The sequence below is a fragment of the Ranitomeya imitator genome, chromosome 3, assembly GCF_032444005.1.
Source record: "Ranitomeya imitator isolate aRanImi1 chromosome 3, aRanImi1.pri, whole genome shotgun sequence".
Lineage (NCBI taxonomy): Eukaryota > Metazoa > Chordata > Amphibia > Anura > Dendrobatidae > Ranitomeya > Ranitomeya imitator.
This window is the reverse complement of record NC_091284.1, coordinates 33317265-33336328: the sequence shown is the minus strand read 5'-3', so window position 1 is coordinate 33336328 and position 19064 is coordinate 33317265. Positions and strand designations below refer to the sequence as shown.

Genomic DNA, 19064 nt, shown 5'->3' with positions numbered 1-19064 from the left:
TCAAATGCCCACGTGGCCTGTTATATGTGGGGGAAACATCACAACCAATCAGGGATCGAGTGTCTAAACACAAATCTACCATCTGCTGCAATAATCTTTTGTTACCGCTACCCCACCACTTCCATACATCAGGACATAATATCCCACAGTTGAAATTTCAAGTCCTTGAGCAAGTTCCCATACAGCGTAGGGGGGGAAATAGAATCCTTATGCTCAAGAAACATGAGGCATACTGGATACATTACCAAAAGGACTAAACAGGGAATACGAACCATCAGCATTTATTTAAGGTTACCGAGTGCTCTTTCTAGCTGCTGATGTACCATTGTTTTGACTGTCTTACATGACATATGTTTTTAAAAATGTGTACTAACGTATATCTTTGTCTCCTAGAGTCGTCTGTACTAACGATTGGTTGGCACATCACGAACTACTGTCACCACCGGACCGATCATCACCCTCCGTGTATAGTTATTTGTTTGATCGCCACCACTCACCACAGACACGCTATTTATCTAAGTATATGAGTCGTTTTGCGGCACTCTTAGAACGTATGTCACGTTTCTATCCACCTCAATACATCACAGTGCTTGGCACCGCATTCACACACTATGCTCAGTGGGTTTATTTTACCCCTATATCGTATTTCTCCTTACCATCCCCATATACACTGAGCCTGCAGACAATATAGCCTCCATCCCTTACCCCTCATTATAGTCCGCTGATCACATAATATCCATTCCTCATTCCCATTCCACTCCCATGTACTGCTACGTCCCACGCATAGTACTCCTCCTCTAACCCTGCCTCCTTTTTCTTCCCATCTTCGGCTCTTTTACAGAGCCGCTACATCTTATTAAAAATACGTTTATTCCCTTCCTCTCCACCCTTTTACCGCGCAATATAGTTGCCCAGGTGCATTACGCTATACTTTATGCTGCCCCAACATCAGCGCTACTACCATGGAACGCATAACATCACCGTGACCCGCATGGCCATGCGCTTCCGGTCCGGCTGTATCCTATTACGTCATATCCAGTTGCGGCGTCTCACCGCAGCACAGGCCCCGGGGACTTAAGCACGCCGCTAACACACACTCTTCATACGAGCAGTGGACTCCAACTCACATACCGCAGCGGTTTCCCTCCAGGTACTGTACTAGACGCCTGCAAACCGGTTAGGAGAGCACTTTACTTAATGCGTTGACACATTCTTACTTTTCATTCCCTGCAGCCCCTGTTTCATATGTGGCCGTCTGAGGTGACTACCTCAAGCCCAGTATACGCTTTTCTGAGGTATCTACATAGGGAGGCTCTACTTTTATAGGGGTTCACCGACATGACAAATCTTTATTCTAACTAACCCCCCCCCTCCCTTCCTCTTTTTGTTACCATCATTCCACAGTCTTTGCATATTCCTCTCATCTACTATCCCACTCCTATTTAAGGCGGTTACTACCTGTAAGTACTACCTTTTCCATACTAGTCCTATTACCTAATCTTTACATATGGTTTACAAATCCTTGTTTTCTCCTTATGCCACATTAGGCACCACGCATTGCTTGCATCCTAATATAGGAATTATCGCCCCACACTAGTTGGCACAGCACGGTACGTGTTCTAATTTTTACGTTCAGAATAACTATTACATAACACACAAAGCGAGGTTATTATGTACGATTTCACTGCGGTACCACCGTTAAGATGGAAAATCTACAATTTTGGCTCCAATTATATTTTTGTGATATTTTGTATATACTTTTGTTCTAGTTATGTTTTGTTGTTTGCATACCACATTGTATTTTCTTTTCTTTGATGTTGTAGTGACTGATGAAAGTCCGTTTGGGCTGAAACGTTTCCAGTGCTACCTCTAGTACTAATAAATCTACAATTAAAAATACTTAAGTCGAGTGCGAGACTTTTTCACATTTTACTATATGGTTTGGGTACCTAGTCTCTGCACCGGACTATAGCAGTGCACACGGTGTATATTCTCATCTTTTCATGGGACAACGCTGAAGATCTGGCACTGATACAATGTACAGCAGTCAGTGTGCAGCTTGTATAACAGTGTAAATTTGGTGTCCTCTAAGTAACTCACAAACAGCCATTAATGTCTAAACTGCTGGCAAGAAAAGTGAGTACACACCAAAGTGAAAATGGCCCAAACTGTGAATATTTTGTGCAGCCACCAATATTTTCACGCACAGCCTTAACTGCCTTGTACATGGAGGTCACTAGAACTTCACCGGTGGCCTCTAGAATCCTCTTCTCTCCTCCATGACGACATCACGGAGCTGGAGGATGTTAGAGACCTTGTGCTCCTCCACCTTCAGTTTGAGGATGCCCCACAGAAGCTCAATAGGGTTGAGCTCTGGAGACATTCTTGGCCAGTCCAGCACCTTTACCGTCAGTTTCTTTACAAGGCAGTGGTGGTCTTGGAGATGTGTTTGGGGTCGCTATGGTGGCATACCGCCCTGCAGCCCAGATTCTGAATGGAGGGGGATCCTGCTGTGCTTCAGTATGTCACAGTACATGTTGGCATTCATGGTTCTCTCAATGATCTGTAACCCCCCCTCCCCCTCCCCCCACAGAGGACAGCAGCCCCAAACCATGACTCTCCCACCATGTTTGACTGTAGGCAAGAGATACTTGTCTTTGCACCCCTCACCTGGTTCCCACAACACACACGTTTGACATCTGAACCAAATAACTTAATCTTGGTCTCACCAGACCATATGACAAGGTTCCAGTAATCCAGGTCTTATGTGTGCTTGTCTTCAGCAAACTGAGGGCTTTCTTGTGCATAATCTTCAGAAGAGGCTTCCTTCTGGGATGACAGCCATGGAGATCAATTTAATGCAGTGTGCGACGTATGGTCTGAGTACTGACCGGTGGACCCCCCACCCCTGTAACCTCTGTGTATGGTCTGTGCACTGACAGGCTGATTGATCCTCCCCACCACCACTGTAACCTCTGTAGCAATGTCAGGCACACTCATTCGTCTATTGAGCGGGGATATCCTCTGGATACGACACTGAGCACGTGCACTCTGTTAGACTGTCCGTAGCAAGGTCAGCTCTGAGGAACCAGTCTTATTACACTGCTATCTGGTCATGGCCACTGGGCTGCAGCTCAGTGTCGGTGTTGGCAGTCATCTTATAGCCTCACCCAACTTTATGAAGAGCAACAATTTTTTTTTTTTCCCCAGATCCTTAGTTTTTTGCCATGAGGCGCCATGCTGGACTTCCAGTGACCAATATGTGAGTGTGAGAGAAAAGCAAATGTTACACACCTGCTCCCTATTCACACCTGAGACCTTGTAACACTAATATGAGTCACATGACACCTGGGAGAGAACAGCTAATTTGGCACAATTTAGCCATTTTCACCTAGGGGTGTACTCAGTTTTGTTGCCAGCGGTTTAGACATTAATGGCTGTTTGCAAGTTACTTAGAGAGAACCAAATTTACACCGTTATACAAGCTGCACACTGACTACTGCACATTGTATCTGAGTGTCAGATCTTGAGAGATATCCCATGAAAAGATAATGTGAGAGGTGTACTCACTTTTGTGATATACTGTATATAGAAGTTTGTAGTCGGTGTGGCTTGTGGCTGCGTTGCCGTTAATCAGTTACACAAAGCTTGAGAAAGGTTTGGCAGATTTTCAAGGAACACTCCTGTTGAGAACTAATTTTTTTTTTTACCATTTATGTCGCTCCTCTAGTAAAGAGACTTTTTGAAAAGATGCAATTGATAAATCTATCTTTGGGTATGTACACACAATGTTTTTATTCAGACAGCGCAGCTGACAAGGTTTTCCTAGGCGAAGACACTTCAGGAACAATTTGCCTTTTTCCTGATGTGGCATTGCTGGCGATTTTGCGGTTTTCTGTGGGTCTTTTTGCTGTAATTTCAACTATTAAGATCGTTCGGCATCCAGATGAAGCCGCCCGAAGGAGGAACATGTTACTTACTACTTTCAACAGATTCATTGCTTCCAAACACTGCATCGGTTAAAAATAAAAATTGAACATTTGCACAGCAGCGTAGTTTACACATTGCTGTGAATATCTTTTTTTGCAGCGCTTTATTGGGCTAGATCCCAGCCCTTAAACACAGTTGAAAAAGTATTGAAAAATACATTTCTGGTAAAATGTATGGGTTTGCTGTGCCTCTGCCGGCTCCTGTCTTTTCTGTTCTGCATGGCAAACGATGTCCTTCTGCAACTTCCTTCACATTGCGTCTGACAGAAGGTTTCGGGCCAGCCATATTGTAACGTCATGACGGACAATGCCAGAGGTCTCCTCAGTCCGGCAAAGAGTGAAGGAAGATGCAGAAAAGGATGTTACCTGCCAATAGGAACAACAACAAAAAAAAAAAGACAAAAGCAAGCAATACAGAGAAGCATGAAGCCAATCAAAAAAACAGTGTAGACAGCAGAAGACTGCTGATCCCAGAGAGTGGTTGCAGTAGTTACGTGCTGCAGAGGGGACATGACTGATGCAGTCAGGTCAGCAACGTCCAGGGACAGCAGAGGAGAGGCGAGGGGTAACTAAGGCCGATTTTGTCATTTTTACCAAGAGGATGTCTAAAGAGAAAAAAATGCAACCTGGGAAACCCTTTAAATGTAATAACAGAAAGGCAAGGACAGCACAAAGTCTCTATTTCTATGGAGGAAACCATCTTTGTTTCTCATGGTTAATAGAAAACTAGTAGATAAGTCGGGATACTACACCTGTCATCTAGAGTCATATCCATGTCGAGTACGATGCTTTTCCACTCCTGCTCCTCTAGACGCCATATTCGAGCCGTTCCATCTTTGCTTCCACTTACAAACCTGAAAAAAATTACTTCTGTTGTGAGTAAACTCCTCAAAGTGTTAGAGCGCCCCCCAATTACTTGGCCATCTCTGACAGTCACAAAAGAGTAAGCGGGGGAAGAAGCAACCAAATTGCCGTTTTTGCACTTTTTCCTTTAACATTTTATTCCCCCATCGACATTGCCGTATGAGCACTTTTTTAGCGGGACGAGTTGTAGTTATGATTGATACCATTCACTTTAAAAAAAATTAAATAAAACAATTTGAATTGCAATTTGTTTTTTTTCATGGCTTGTGCGGTAAAAACAGAATTTTTGGTTCCTTACTGTAAAATCTGTTTCTTGGAGCCTCCATTGGGAGACACAGGAACCATGGGTGTATGCTGCTGCCACTAGGAGGCTGACACTATGAAAATAAAGTTAGCTCCTCCTCTGCAGTGTACACCCCACCGACTGGCATACTCTTCAGTTAGTGAGAAAGCAGTAGGAGATAAACAACAAGGTTGGAAAACCATAACCACAAACTTGAGAACTGTAAACGTGAGAACAGTCAGAACGTAAATCAGAAACTGAGAAACATTGGGAGGGTGCTGTGTCCCCCAATGGAGGCTCCAATAAACAGATTTTACGGTAAGCAACCAAAAATCCTGTTTTCTTTATCGCCTCTCATTGGGGGACACAGGAACCATGGGACGTCCCAAAGCAGTCCCTGGGGCGGGAAAAACAGACTTCCATCAGGTCAGAGGACTCACCACTGCCGCCTGCAAGATCCTTCTGCCTAGGCTGGCGTCCGCCGAAGCGTAGGTATGGACCTTGTAAAATTTGGCGAATGTGTGGATGGAAGACCAAGTTGCCGCTTTGCAAAGCTGTAGGGCGGAAGCCCTGTGGTGCACCGTCCAGGAGGCGCCGACTGCCCAGGTAGAGTGAGCCTTGATCCCAGGAGGGGGCACTCTGTTCTTGACCCGGTAAGCCTCCAGAATTGCCGTTCTGATCCAGCGAGCAATAGTCGCCTTAGAAGCCGGTTGGCCTCTGCGCGGGCCACCAGGAATGACGAAAAAATAATCTGTCTTCCGGAAAGTGGACGTTCTATTGAGGTAGATCCTCAATGCCCTGACGAGGTCCAGCTTGTTCAACGATCGCTCCAGAGGATGAGTCGGAGCTGGACAAAAGGAAGGCAGAACGATGTCCTTGTTGAGGTGGAAGGTGGAAACCACCTTAGGAAGAAAAGAAGGCGGAGGCCTGAGGACCACCTTGTCCTGGTGGATGACCAAGAACGGAGGACGGCAAGACAGGGCCGCCAACTCGGAAACGCGGCGGATAGAAGTGATGGCCACAAGAAAGGCCACCTTTCACGATAGGACTGACAGGGGAATCTCCCTGAGGGGCTCAAAGGGGGAAACCCTCAGAACGTCCAGTACCAGGTTTAAATCCCATGAATCCACAGGGGCCCTGAACGGAGGGACAGCATGGGCCACTCCTTGAAGGAAGGTCTTAACCTGTGGCCGAGAAGCTAAGGTCTTCTGAAAAAAGTATGGAAAGCGCAGAGACCTGGCCCTTCAGGGAAGTAAGAGCCAGGCCCGAATCCAGTCCTGCCTGAAGGAAGGCCAAAATGGAAGGCAGGGAAAAGGACATAGATGAAACGCGGTTGGACTCGCACCAATAGAAGTAAGCTTTCCAGGCACGATAGTAGATCCTGGAAGACGAAGGCTTCCGAGCCTGAATCATGGTGTGAATCACCCGGTCCGAAAGGCCAGACGCTTGTAGAACTGCGCATGAAAAAGGAAGAGCAGCATCCATACCAGGTGATGAAAATCCAAAATGTATCTTTATTCTGCCATGGTAAAATACAACGTTTCGGCCAGGTTGGCCTTTGTCAAGTATACACAATATCAAAAGTGGCCATCTTAAATAGTGTGGAGCTCACATGAGCACCAATCACCATCCAGAAGCGGCCTTTATTCAATACACATCAAAATTTGCTTAAATATCTACTAATATACCTATATATAACCAATTACATTTAAATAATGTCCCCACTGTCCATATCACATAGAAATGTACACACAGAAGGGCATAATACTTAAAATCCCATATATAAACAAACATGTCATACATCATTGATCCAATGGTTGTGTCTGTTGTCAGGTTGCTATGGTGGCACCTCCGCCAATCACACGATGTCCATGAGTCAGTCCCCTTTATCCTCCAATCACAGGATGCTAAGAAAAAGAGCGCACAAAATAAATCTAACCAATCAGGATGGGCAGGGATATGTCCAATCGTCGGAGGACGCCGGCGCATGCGCACAAGGTGCACCACAGCCCGGCCACATGACCGCCCCATAGTACACCCAAGCACGCACGCGCCAGGCGTCCCAGACGCCAAAGACCGCCCGCGCCTGCGCACCGCAGAGACAACCACCCGGCCGCCCCGCAATGCAAACGAACGCGCACGCGCGAAGCGCCCCCAACCCAGTACCACCCTAAGACACAGGACACAGTAACCAGTCACATGACCGGGTCGGACACCACAGTGAAAACACACTGTGTTAACCAACCCGCCCACACACCGCACTGAGCCTGCGCTACAGGGGGAACGCAGACATAGCCATATCTATGGCAACCACCACTGCCGCACAAGCATAGCCTGCCAGGCAATAAGCCCAGGAAAGAAACCAGCTCATAATAATAAAGAATACAAACCATTTGCGGAGTAAAGAGGAAAATGAGCTCCCCCACCTATACTCAAATGAAAAAATCAACATTTATTTCAGTAACGCAAAAAAGAAAAAAGATATAATAAAACTAAATACATATAAATCTCAATAACAAAAAACAAAAAGAAAACAAATATAAAAGCAAATAAAATACACGGAAGAGGACACGCTCACTAAGAAAGTGGGGGGGAAAACAACATCCATAAATACAACTGCTGGATTAGCCATAGCTCATCAGACCCAAATGTCATTACGACAGTTATGTCATACAAATCTGAAGATTATACTCTAAATTGAGCCCACTGGGCTGCAATGTTCCCAACATTGAAATCCACCTTAGTTCTTTTTGTTTCAGTTTGAGTTTCCCATCACCCCCTCTCCTCAGGGCCGGGACCCCATCAATTACTCTAAAGCGCAGCTGGTTAATAGAACGTCTACACTCACTAAAATGCTTAGGGATTGGTAGATCGGTCAAATTAGTACGTATCGTGCTCTTGTGCTTGCTTATTCGCTGTCTCACTTCCATTGTCGTTTCTCCGACATACATGAGTCCACACGGGCACACTATCAGGTACACAACAAATTTTGATGAGCACGTGTACCGATCCTTAATAAGAAATTTTTTCCCAGTTTGCAGATGGCAAAAACTGTCTCCCTTAAGCATATTGCCACAACAGGCACAATTGAGGCAGGGAAAGTTGCCCATCCGGGGAGGAACCAAAGTCCTCTGGATGGCCCCTCTCCCTGTCCCAATATCTGACTTGACCAATAGATCTTTAAAATTACGTCCCCGTCTATACGAAAGGATAGGGCGTGAGCCGAAATCTTGAATCTGAGGTAAACCCTTGTGTAAAATCCCCCAATGCTTATTGAGGATATTAGCAATGCCATTGCTGGCCGGACAATAGGTAGACACAAATGGCACACGTTTTTGTTTATCTCTACTCTGCTGGATTTGTAGGTCATCATCGGTCAATCTCGCCGCTTTTTCCCTATGTCCCATAACTTTCACCAATGGGTACCCTCTCCGTATAAATTTGTCACACATTTCGTCCAACCTTTTATCACAAATCCCTGTATCAGTCACAATTCGACGTACCCGAATAAGCTGGCTCCAAGGTAACGAATCCATCATTCGTCTAGGATGGTAACTATCATAGCACAAGAGGTTGTTCCTATCCGTCACCTTTGTATACAAATCGGTACATAGTTTATCATCCTGTTTGTAGACCATGGTGTCTAAAAATTGCACCTTCTCAGTTGAGCAGGTCATAGTGAACTTTAGCTCAGAATGAATACTATTGAGTTCTACCACAAAGTCAAGGAGGTCCTCACGAGTACCTTCCCATATACAGAAGATATCGTCGATGTAGCGCCACCAGGCCCGGACATGACGCCAGAAGATGGATCTGTACACATGTTGTAGAACTGCGGTCTCAGCCACGCCGTTAAACTGAGCGACCGAGAATTCGGGTGGCAGGTCGGACCCTGAGACAGCAGATCAGGCCTGTCTGGAAGGCGCCAGGGAGCGTCTGCGAGAAGATTGACGAGCTCCACGAACCAAGCTCTCCTGGGCCAATCCGGGGCGATCAGAATGACCGGCACCCCTTCCGCTTTGATCTTCAACAGTTTGGGAAGTAATGGCAGGGGTGGGAACAGGTACGGCAGCACGAACTGTGACCAAGGAATGGCCAGAGCGTCGACGCCCACTGCAAGAGGATCACGAGACCTGGAGACGAACTGCGGAACCTTCCTGTTCATTCGAGACGCCGTAAGGTCCACGTCCGGAGTACCACATCGAAGACAAATCTGATGGCAGACCTCTGGATGTAAAGACCATTCCCCTGCCGCGAGACCCTCGCGGATGAGGAAGTCGGCAGCCCAATTGCCAACGCCGGGGATATGCACCGCGGATAGCTGTTGCCTCTGCCCAGAGGAGGATCTTGGATACCTCGGCCAAGGAGCTCAGAGTCCCCCCTTGATGGTTGACATAATGCCACGGCGGTGGCATTGTCTGTCTGGATTCGGATTGGAAGGCCCCTGAGAATCCTTTCCCAGTGACGAAGGGACAGAAAAATGGCCCGGATCTTGAGGACATTGATCGGCAAAGTTGCCTCCTGCGCCGACCAGCAGCCCTGTACAGTCAAGTGGCGAAACACTGCACCCCAGCCGAGCAGGCTGGCGTCCGTCGTCACCACTTGCCAGTGAACTGGAAGGAAGGACCTGCCCTGGGAGACGAGAGGTGACGTGAGCCACCAGTTGAGAGACCGTTTGACCTGGGGAGAGAGTCGGATCGGGCGGTCCAGGGAGAAGACAGACCTGTTCCACTGAGAAAGGATGGCTTGCTGAAGAGGTCTCGAGTGAAATTGGGCAAAGGGAATTGCTTCCAATGTTGCTACCATCCTCCCCAAAACCTTCATGGCCGATCGGAAGGAGGGAGACCGAGGACCCTGGAGCACGCGTATGTCCCGACGAAGGATGGATCTCTTGTCTTCGGGAAGAAAGACCTTGGTCTGACGAGTGTCGAAGAGCATACCCATAAAAATTATGCGCCGAGAGGGAATAAGGCAGGACTTCTTCCGGTTGACCAGCCACCCGAAACGGGCTAGGGTGTCGAGAACGATGGACAGACTTTCGTGAGCCTGAGAAAAGGACGGAGCCTTGATGAGGATGTCGTCGAGGTATGGAAACAGAACCAGGCCTCTGACCCTCAAGATGGCCATCAGCGCCGCCATGATCTTCGTGAAAACTTTTGGGGCAGTTGCAAGACCGAACGGCAAGGCGACGAACTGAAAATATTCCTGAAGCACTGCAAAGCGCAGGTATCTGTGATGTCCCAGGAATATCAGAACATGGAGGTAGGCGTCCTGAATATCTATGGAACACAGAAATTCCTGAGCCTCCATGGAAGCAATTACTGAACGAAGGGATTCCATCCTTAAGTGCTTCAGACGAACTCTCCTGTTCAGCAATTTGAGATCCAGAATGGGACGCACCCTGCGTCTTTTTCCGGTACCACAAAAAGGTTTGAATAGAAACCTGTGAACCGCTCTTTTTCTGGGACGGGAACAATTACCCTGACTTTGGAGGAGAGAAGCGATGGCTGCAAAGAAACCCGGAACTAGAGCGGGATCTCTTCGAGGTCGGGTTTCGAAAAAACGATCCCGGGGTTGTGTAACGAACTCTATCTTATATCCCGAGGATACAACTTCCCTGACCCATGCGTCCTCTACTGAGGAGATCCAGACGTCCCTGAAGAGGAGACGGCGGCCAAGCCGGGGAGGTGGGCTGTCGACTAGCCGAGAGTCAAGCCGAGGTGGTTCTTCCAGTCCTAGACCTGGAGGATCTACCCTGGGAGTAGCGAAGATGCCAGGAAGGAGAGGGCCTAAAGGATACAGTCTTCTCTTGACGTGCCTGTAGCCTCTGTTGCTGCTGGGAGAAGGAGTTTGATGCCGCGAAGCGACGAAAAGGCCGAAATTGACGTCTAGGAGGAGGGCGACGAGGCTTGGCCTGGGGAAGAAGGGAGCTTGTGCCCTTTGTAGCGTCCTTAATGATTTGGTCTAGCTTAGAACCAAAAAGACGAGACCCCTAAAAGGCAGGCTGGTAAGGGACTTTTTAGAGGACAAATCCGCCTGCCAGGCCTTAAGCCAAACGGTCCGGCGGATGGCAACCGCGTTGCTGGACGCCTGAGCCGCACAAGACGCGGCATCCAGGGAGGCGGAGACCAGATATTCACCTGCGTGAGAAATCTGGTTGGCAAGTTCCGCCAGCTGTCCGGAAGGAACCCCGTCCAGAATGCCCTGACGGAGCTGTTTGGCCCATTTGGATATTGATTTTGAAACCCAAGTGGAAGCAAAGGCCGGGCAAAGACTAGCTGAGGCCGCTTCAAAGGCTAACTTCGCAAAAGATACTATGACTATCGTTAGAATCCTTCAGAGATGCTCCGCCGGACAGTGGGAGGACCGTGTTGGTGGACAGTCTGGAAACTGGAGGATCCACCGAAGGAGAAGCAGTCCAATTAGCGGTGAGCTCTGGAGAAAAGGGATATAAAATGCCAAGTCGCTTTCCTCTCTGAAAGAGTCTGGTCGGGTTCCCTCTTTCTCTGGTCATAATCTCCTCGAATTACGGGTGAGGAGCGAAAAACTTGGAAGGTGGTTTAGACCGTCTAAACGAAAACGCCTGATCTGCGGGTTCCGTAGAGCAGAGGTGTCAAACTGCATTCCTCGAGGGCTGCAAACAGGTCATGTTTTCAGGATTTCCTTCGTATTGCACAGGTAATGGAATCATTCTGTGCAGGTGATTAAATTATCATCTGTGCAACACAAGGAAATCCCGAAAACATGACCTGTTTGCAGCTCTCGAGGAATGTAGTTTGACACCTCTGCCATAGAGGACTCCTTGATGCCACAGGTTAGATTTATCGCTCCAATGAGATTCTGAACCATATCCCTCATGGTAGCGATTTGGTTCGAATCCAGCTCCGAAACATCCTCCGAAGGTGCATCAGAGAACGCCTCGCCTGACTCAGGGGAGGAGGATCGGGAGGACGCCGACCGCAGAGGAGGACCGAGTGGCGAAATGGAGCGATAAGAGGACTCAGACCGGCGTTCCTGTCTGGACCTTTTGCGACTTGCAATGGCGGGCTCGGACAGAGCTTCCTGCGACCCGCTGGCTACTGCGGGGGTCTGCAGGGGTAACCGATCCAGCACAGACACCAAAGCTTGAGACACCCGTGTTAGATCGGCCACCGATTGTGACAGAGAGGAAGCCCAGCCTGGGATGGGGGTATCACTCTCTGGCGGATCGGCCGGGGGGTCATGGGCGGTGGGAACAATCAGGTTGCTGCAGGCCTGACAGAGCAGAGAGGACTGACCTGAGGGAAGTTTGCCGTTACAGGACGAACATGCAAAGTACATGACTAAGGAGAAGAGGAACGAGAGCGGCCCCCTTTAGAGTTAGACATTTTGAATAGGTCCCTGAAGAAAATGCCAGCGGGTTAGGGGACAGTGGGGCAGAGGGGGGTGTCAGTCTGAAGTGCAGAGCTACTCACGGCAGACGAAAAAACGGATACCAGGTTGCTGCAGGCCTGGAGGAAGATGCGGTGGATCTCCGGCGCAGATGGTGTACTCTGCACCCAGAAATGAGCGCTCTGCGGAGTTATCTGGCGAATGTGCGGGGCACAATGCAGAAAACTCCTGCTTTGAGTGTCCAGCAGCGGCGTGGAGGAAGGTGCGGAGCCAGCGTGAGATGGCGCCAGTGGGTTGGGCGTGCAGGGCACAGTTTGTCGGGCAGGAGAAAGCCCGCCCGATGAAAAGGAAGTGGGTGGAGCGCAGCCCTGGAAGTAGGCCCCAGGAAAAGCCGGGGCCTAAATTAGAAGCCGGTGACCGCCGGGAACAAACCGCGGTGCAGGCGCTGCCCGGCCTGAGAAGCGCGGCAGCCGCAAGGCCGCCACATAGAAAGGGAATCGTCGCCGGAAGTAGGCCCCGGGGCCCACATTGGAAGCCGGCGGCCGCTGTAGAGGACCGCGAGTCCGCTCTGAAGGTACGGCCGCCGGGAAAAACAGTGCGGCTGCCTGTAGGGGCGCCGCAGAGAGCCAGGATGCGGCCGCAGGAAAGGCAGTGCGACTGCCTGTGAAAGTGCGGCCGCCGTGGAGGAAGCAGCGCGGCCGGTCATCAGGGCTGCCATGCAAAAGATGTCGCCCAGGCTGCTGGGGAGGTCCGCGTCAGAAAAGGTGCGGCGGCAGCAATGGAAAGTAGGCAAGTGCCCACATCTCCCCCGCTGCAGAGAATCCGCAGAGACCCCTAAGGAGAGACCGACAGGGAAAGATACTCAACTAACATCCCACGCCGTCCGGTACTAACCTTAAGAAAGTATTAGACGTCCGTCGAGCTGGTGATGGACATCCTCGTCTCCTCCAACTGACAGGCTCTGGCGGGCGAGTGGGTGAGGGACGGGGCCAGGACCGGACTTCTGAGCACGCTTGTGTGCTAGGTTCTTGGTCCTGGAGAGGGATCTATGAGGATACGGGGTGGCAGTACACGCTGTACTCATAGTCCGCCTTGTGGGAATACAGGTGTGACTGTTCACCCTGTATCCCTTCCGGAAAACCTGAAAAGAAACGACGCACATTGAGGTAGAAAAGTGTCTAATGAAAGACCCGTGTCAACCTCCTACTGACACTAAGCTAAACTGAAGAGTATAATGCCAGTCGGTGGGGTGTACACTGCAGAGGAGGAGCTAACTTTTTTATTTGCATAGTGTCAGCCTCCTAGTGGCAGCAGCATACACCCATGGTTCCTGTGTCCCCCACCCCAATGAGAGGCGATAAAGAAAATGACCTGGCAATGGATTCTTCAGGGCGGCAGTATTACAGTGATGCCAAACGTTCACTTTTTTCGTCTAGTCTTCAGTCATTTTTTTAAAAAAAAACACCTCACACCGTTAAAAAAAAAATAAATAAAAAAATAACTGTTTCTCCATTTTCGGAGACCCTTACTAAAAGCTATGGAGGATTGTGCTAGAGGCAGAGTGCACCTGCCAGGTAGTGTGCGGGATTAATCTCTAAACCCGCTCCATACATCCCCTGCACTTGGATGCCTTATATTTATGTTATTCGGTAACCGTGTTTAAGGGAATACTGTATTCCCAAAGATAAAAATATATATTAAAAAAAATCCCCTACCTTTCAGTGTTGAAGGAAAACAGAATGCTGTCAACTATGTCCTGCAATGTAAACACAACTCTGTTACAAACAAGAAAAAACTATTTTCTGAGAGATACAACTGAACGCCAGGCCCTCTACCTTCACTGGGGGTACACACTGTCTAAATAAATCTTATAGCAGGGGGTTTGGGGGGCACAAGACTAACACCGTATAATCTAAAAAGGTACAGGAGTCTATAGTCCAAAAATTATTTCTGTATTTCTCTCAGTTTTGCTTGTAACGTGGTAATATAGAAGACAAATGAGGGAGGATCGGCAGGGAATGCGCGGATTATTGAGCATTTGTGCCACTAGTTTAATAGAACCAGATTAAAGGGAACCCTCTGTTCCTCCAACGTTTTTAGACCACACCAATGAACATGAACTTTTATTTAGACTTTTATTCAAGTATTCCAGTAATATTTTGGTATATGCAGCTGAAAATTTTGCAAAATGAACTTCTATACATCAACTTGATGAATGTCAGCCAGCCAGGACTAGTCCTGTGAGGCTACTGCCACTAGTCTGGGTCTTTGAGTGACAGTCCCCGTATTCGTGGCATCTTCGAACTCTGCTCCTCCCGGCTACCATGTTATGGTGAGCACAGAGAACATAGGAGTTGGGAGGGAGCAAAATGCGAAGATGCCAGCACTATGGGGACCGTCAGTCACAGTCAGGGGGATGTGACCAAGTCAAATGAACCCAGACTAATCTTTATCTTAGTGAGTATTCTTCTTACTGGACTAGTCCAAGCAGATACATGCATGCCGATTTAACTCAAATATTCGCAGTTGTATAAAACAAATACTTAAGTATTTGAGTATAAGGTCTAATAGTTCATGGCTTCAGTCTAGAAGAGTTTGAGGACCAAATAGGAAAGGAAGGAAACCTTAAGCGCATTGTTAAGAAGGTTGAGGTACTCACATTATGGTCTTCAAGTTCAGACACTTTCGCAGGGTTTTCATTTCCAAAACAATAGAGTCTGATAGCGTGGTCACTGCCACCGACCGCCAAAAACATTCCACCTGCAACAAACAAAACGTGCGGGTAGTAGAATTAGACCGTGTTCACACAAGACAGATTTCATGACACATGTAAGTGAATGGTGAGAGCAGAGGAGAAGCATTGCCAATCTCTCCATTCATTCACCAGCAGGCTGATACAGCAGTCGGCATACTGGGCGGGATGGGAGTCGGTAGATACAGGTCTTATAGGATTAGTAGCGGCTGATTGAGAACGTTTGCAGATTTTCCATATGCAGCAAACCTGGTAGGAAGCTCAATGGCGCCGATACCCTTCTATACAGAGGTGCATATATAAGCTAGAAAATTAGACAGGAGCACCCCCTTTAAGGTCACCCGCCAAATGCTATTATGATACAGAGACACATACAAGTCATAATACAATAATAGAGGACTACTCACCGGCACTGCACGAAGAACACAGCATCTGAGCTCCAGGACCAGACTTTTCAATGAATTTCAGGGGATGATCACTGATAATGAAGGAAAAAAAATACAAATATATAAAGAATATATAAAGAAATAATAAATAAAAAGAATTCTGCATAAAAGCCATGGTACGCACTTGAACTGTAAGGTATCCACATCCCATTGCCATAGGCAGACTGTAGCATCTCCGCCGGTAGACACCAAGTATCGGGTAGAACCTTTGATCAGTGGGCTGAACTAGAAAAGAGAAACCATGTAAAGATTGAAGCTTATTAATTACTTTATTACGCTGGTTTACATAGCACCAACATATTCCGCAGTGTTTTCAGGCTTTATGAGACCCAATGGGGACAGAGTGAGCCATCTCAAACCCCGATCGATAAGTCTTTGGAGCAGGAGAACGTACTAACTCCTTGCAGATGTTGTCCTTGGTGGGTTTTGAACCCTGGGTCTCACCTCAGTGCTGGAAAGTAATGCTAACCACTGAGCCATGTGAGTAGGCTGGGTTCATACAGGTGTATTTCATGGTCTGTAGACTGCAATGCCAGGTGACCTGAACATTGATCTCCTGACTAAAATTTACATCCATCTGCGTTTATAAGGATGCGAGTTTGGGTTGGGGACCTGCACTCAGCTCAGGCATTGTGGTTAGTATATGAACCAATACACCGGTCTGAACTTAATTAGGTTGTCCACAAGTTTGTTTTTTTCTTCATTTTATGCCCAATAGTGAAGTTATTAAAGCAAACTCTGCTTTGGGAAAATGGCCGCCGCGATCTCCATCTGCGCACGCGCGGCATCCCGCGGCCATTTTCCTGAAGCCCCGTGCAGCAGAGCACTCCATCTGCGCACGCGCGGCCTCAGGAAGATGGCCACCCCCACCGATGACAAGGGTAATAGCACAGATCGCGCGCTTTTTCTTCACCTGCACGCAGTGGATTCGGCACTTGGACATGCGCACACCACTACGCCACCAACGGAAAGCTGGGGAAGAAACAGCGATGTCACCAGCCCACCCGACCTGACCAGCCTGATTGACAGGCGAAAACGGCGACTTTGGTAATGTATTTCGCAGCATAGGTGGGGAATCAGGGTACACTACATACACTATTGTAACGCACAGCGCAGGACCTATTTAACAGTATTTATATCTCAATCTGAAAAAACGGGGTGACAGGTTCCCTTTAAAGGGTTTGTCTTCAGTTCCTATGTTCAGGAGCGCAGCGCAGCGCTCCTCTGCCTCCTGCCTAGATGCCCGCCATGGTGAAGCAGTGTGCTCCAGATTAGAAAAGAGGATTTTTATTATTATTTATTTCTTTATTTTGAATAAGAAGCAAATTGCAATGTTGCTTGTTTTTACACTACACAGTTTTACCTATTTAGAAAGGCAAGTTAACCCCTTTGGAGTTTCAGTTAATGACAATTCTATAGAACTGTTGGAGGCGGAGATAAAGCATTCGGACTCTGACAACCCCTTCTGAATCCCCATGCTCCCCATTGTAAAATGACATTTATATTCACCCCAGCATTGGCTCATCTGGGGATCATATCACATTGTTATATCACCCGATCCCCGTGCACAGTCAACGATGGCCTCACTCTCCCCATCTTCAGATGTACCATACACCCAGAGGAAGTGAGAGCAGCCCTTTAAGTGTCCATGCCAGGTATAGAGAGCTGCCGCACTAATTGCTTTACAGGATCCAAAACTCCATTATACTGTTAAACACTGGCACAATGGACAAAACCAAAGATAGAAAAAAAAAAAAAAACATATACCCCGCTGTAAGTATAAGCAGTAGTGCCACGAGCCAGTATGGGAACAGCTCCTATAGACACAAAGGGTGCTATTGTATGATGTTCCTCTGTAAGGCACCATGTCCCCTAAAAGCATTGCTACTAGGAGGATGCGAGTCTAGAAAAATGCAGACTTGCACGCTGCAAATGCAAGTTTGCAGCATGTGACTTAGGCTCTAATCACTAGGGTGATGGCCAGGGGATGGGATGAATGAACGCAGCTTTTATTATTGGAAATGATGCTTACAAGTAATGAGGTAACAGCCCCTGAGTGACCTTGTAGCACCGCCACGGGTGCACAGGTTCGGAGAGACCACACTCTGATGATCTTCTCACAGCTTGCAGCAGCGATCAGGGTGTTTTCACAGTTCACAGTAAGTTCAGAGATCTCGGCTGAGTGACCTCTTAGTGTGGCTAGCAGCCGTCCATCAAGTGCAGACCAGACCTTCACCAAGCAGTCATCTGAGCCCTGAGATGGGAGGAGAGACAAAAATGAGAAAAATTATCAGAGGCATGCAATGTCATCATCTGAACAGGAACAGCTTTGTCTACACAAGTTTTACATATTGCACCGAGCTTACAGGAAGAAGCGGTGAGAACAGGTGGACAACACAGCTGTGATCAACCGTAACCCTCTACATCACGCTCCGCGAACCTTTCCCCCAGCACAACAGACACGCAAAGCAGAGAGGAGCAGCCGCCGCCGCCCCCCAAAGCAGAGAGGAGCAGCCGCCGCTGCCCCCCAAAGCAGAGAGGAGCAGCCGCCGCCGCCCCCCAAAGCAGAGAGGAGCAGCCGCCGCCGCCCCCCAAAGCAGAGAGGAGCAGCCGCCGCCGCCCCCCAAAGCAGAGAGGAGCAGCCGCCGCCGCCCCCCAAAGCAGAGAGGAGCAGTCGCCGCCGCCCCCCAAAGCAGAGAGCAGCAGCCGCCACCCAAAGAAGAGAGTAGAGACCGCTCAGTCATTTTTATTGCTGAAAGTCAAACAATACAGAACAATCCACAGCAATGTCTTAGGTCTGCTCTGCTGCTGGCATAGCTAGCCGTGGCACCATCAGACCAGAGGTAATTACCACCATCTTATATTTTTGATTACCATGCCACCTCTTTATTTGTGTGTGGCTTTTAGATAGCAATCTTGTCCATAATGGCATTACTTTCTAATTTTCCACAAGGTGTAATTACTTGTGGTGGGGTGGTTTATAGCTTCTTATATAATTTCTCTGGTCTGTGGTGCCTTTTTTTTTTTTGGAACTGTTCACCATTGTTGATAATTGTATATTATTTTAATTATTCAATAAAATTACTTATTTACTATTCTAGTTCTGTTGTGCTAAAGTTTTCTATAGGGTAATACCTTCCTAGCATGGGACTATTTATAAGTATTCCTTATGGGCACAGGGGTTTTGAACTATTAACCCTGTGTATTGTTTGTCTAACTGGTGCTAGCATAGCTGTAGATGGATGGGCATGTGACCAGAGCCGTGCATTAGGGGCCTCCATTAAATATTTTAAACATTTATATAGCTCTTTTACAGACCTAATCGCTGTCCCCGCTGGGGCTCATTTTATAAATTCCCT

At 47.9% G+C, this 19064-nt stretch overlaps 1 protein-coding gene across 2 annotated transcripts in view; it reads right to left on the bottom strand.

Moving 5' to 3' along the window:
* LOC138672596 (bromodomain and WD repeat-containing protein 1-like) overlaps positions 1-19064 on the bottom strand; it is a 139715-nt gene that overhangs the window by 67957 nt on the left and 52694 nt on the right. For both annotated transcript variants that reach the window (XM_069760732.1, XM_069760731.1), the window contains exons 8-13: positions 17738-17959; positions 15830-15930; positions 15667-15737; positions 15167-15267; positions 14223-14263; positions 4742-4843 (exon numbers count right to left, since the gene is read on the bottom strand). In XM_069760732.1, the coding sequence (XP_069616833.1) occupies positions 4742-4843; positions 14223-14263; positions 15167-15267; positions 15667-15737; positions 15830-15930; positions 17738-17959 (638 nt within the window). The remainder of the gene's footprint in view (positions 1-4741; positions 4844-14222; positions 14264-15166; positions 15268-15666; positions 15738-15829; positions 15931-17737; positions 17960-19064) is intronic.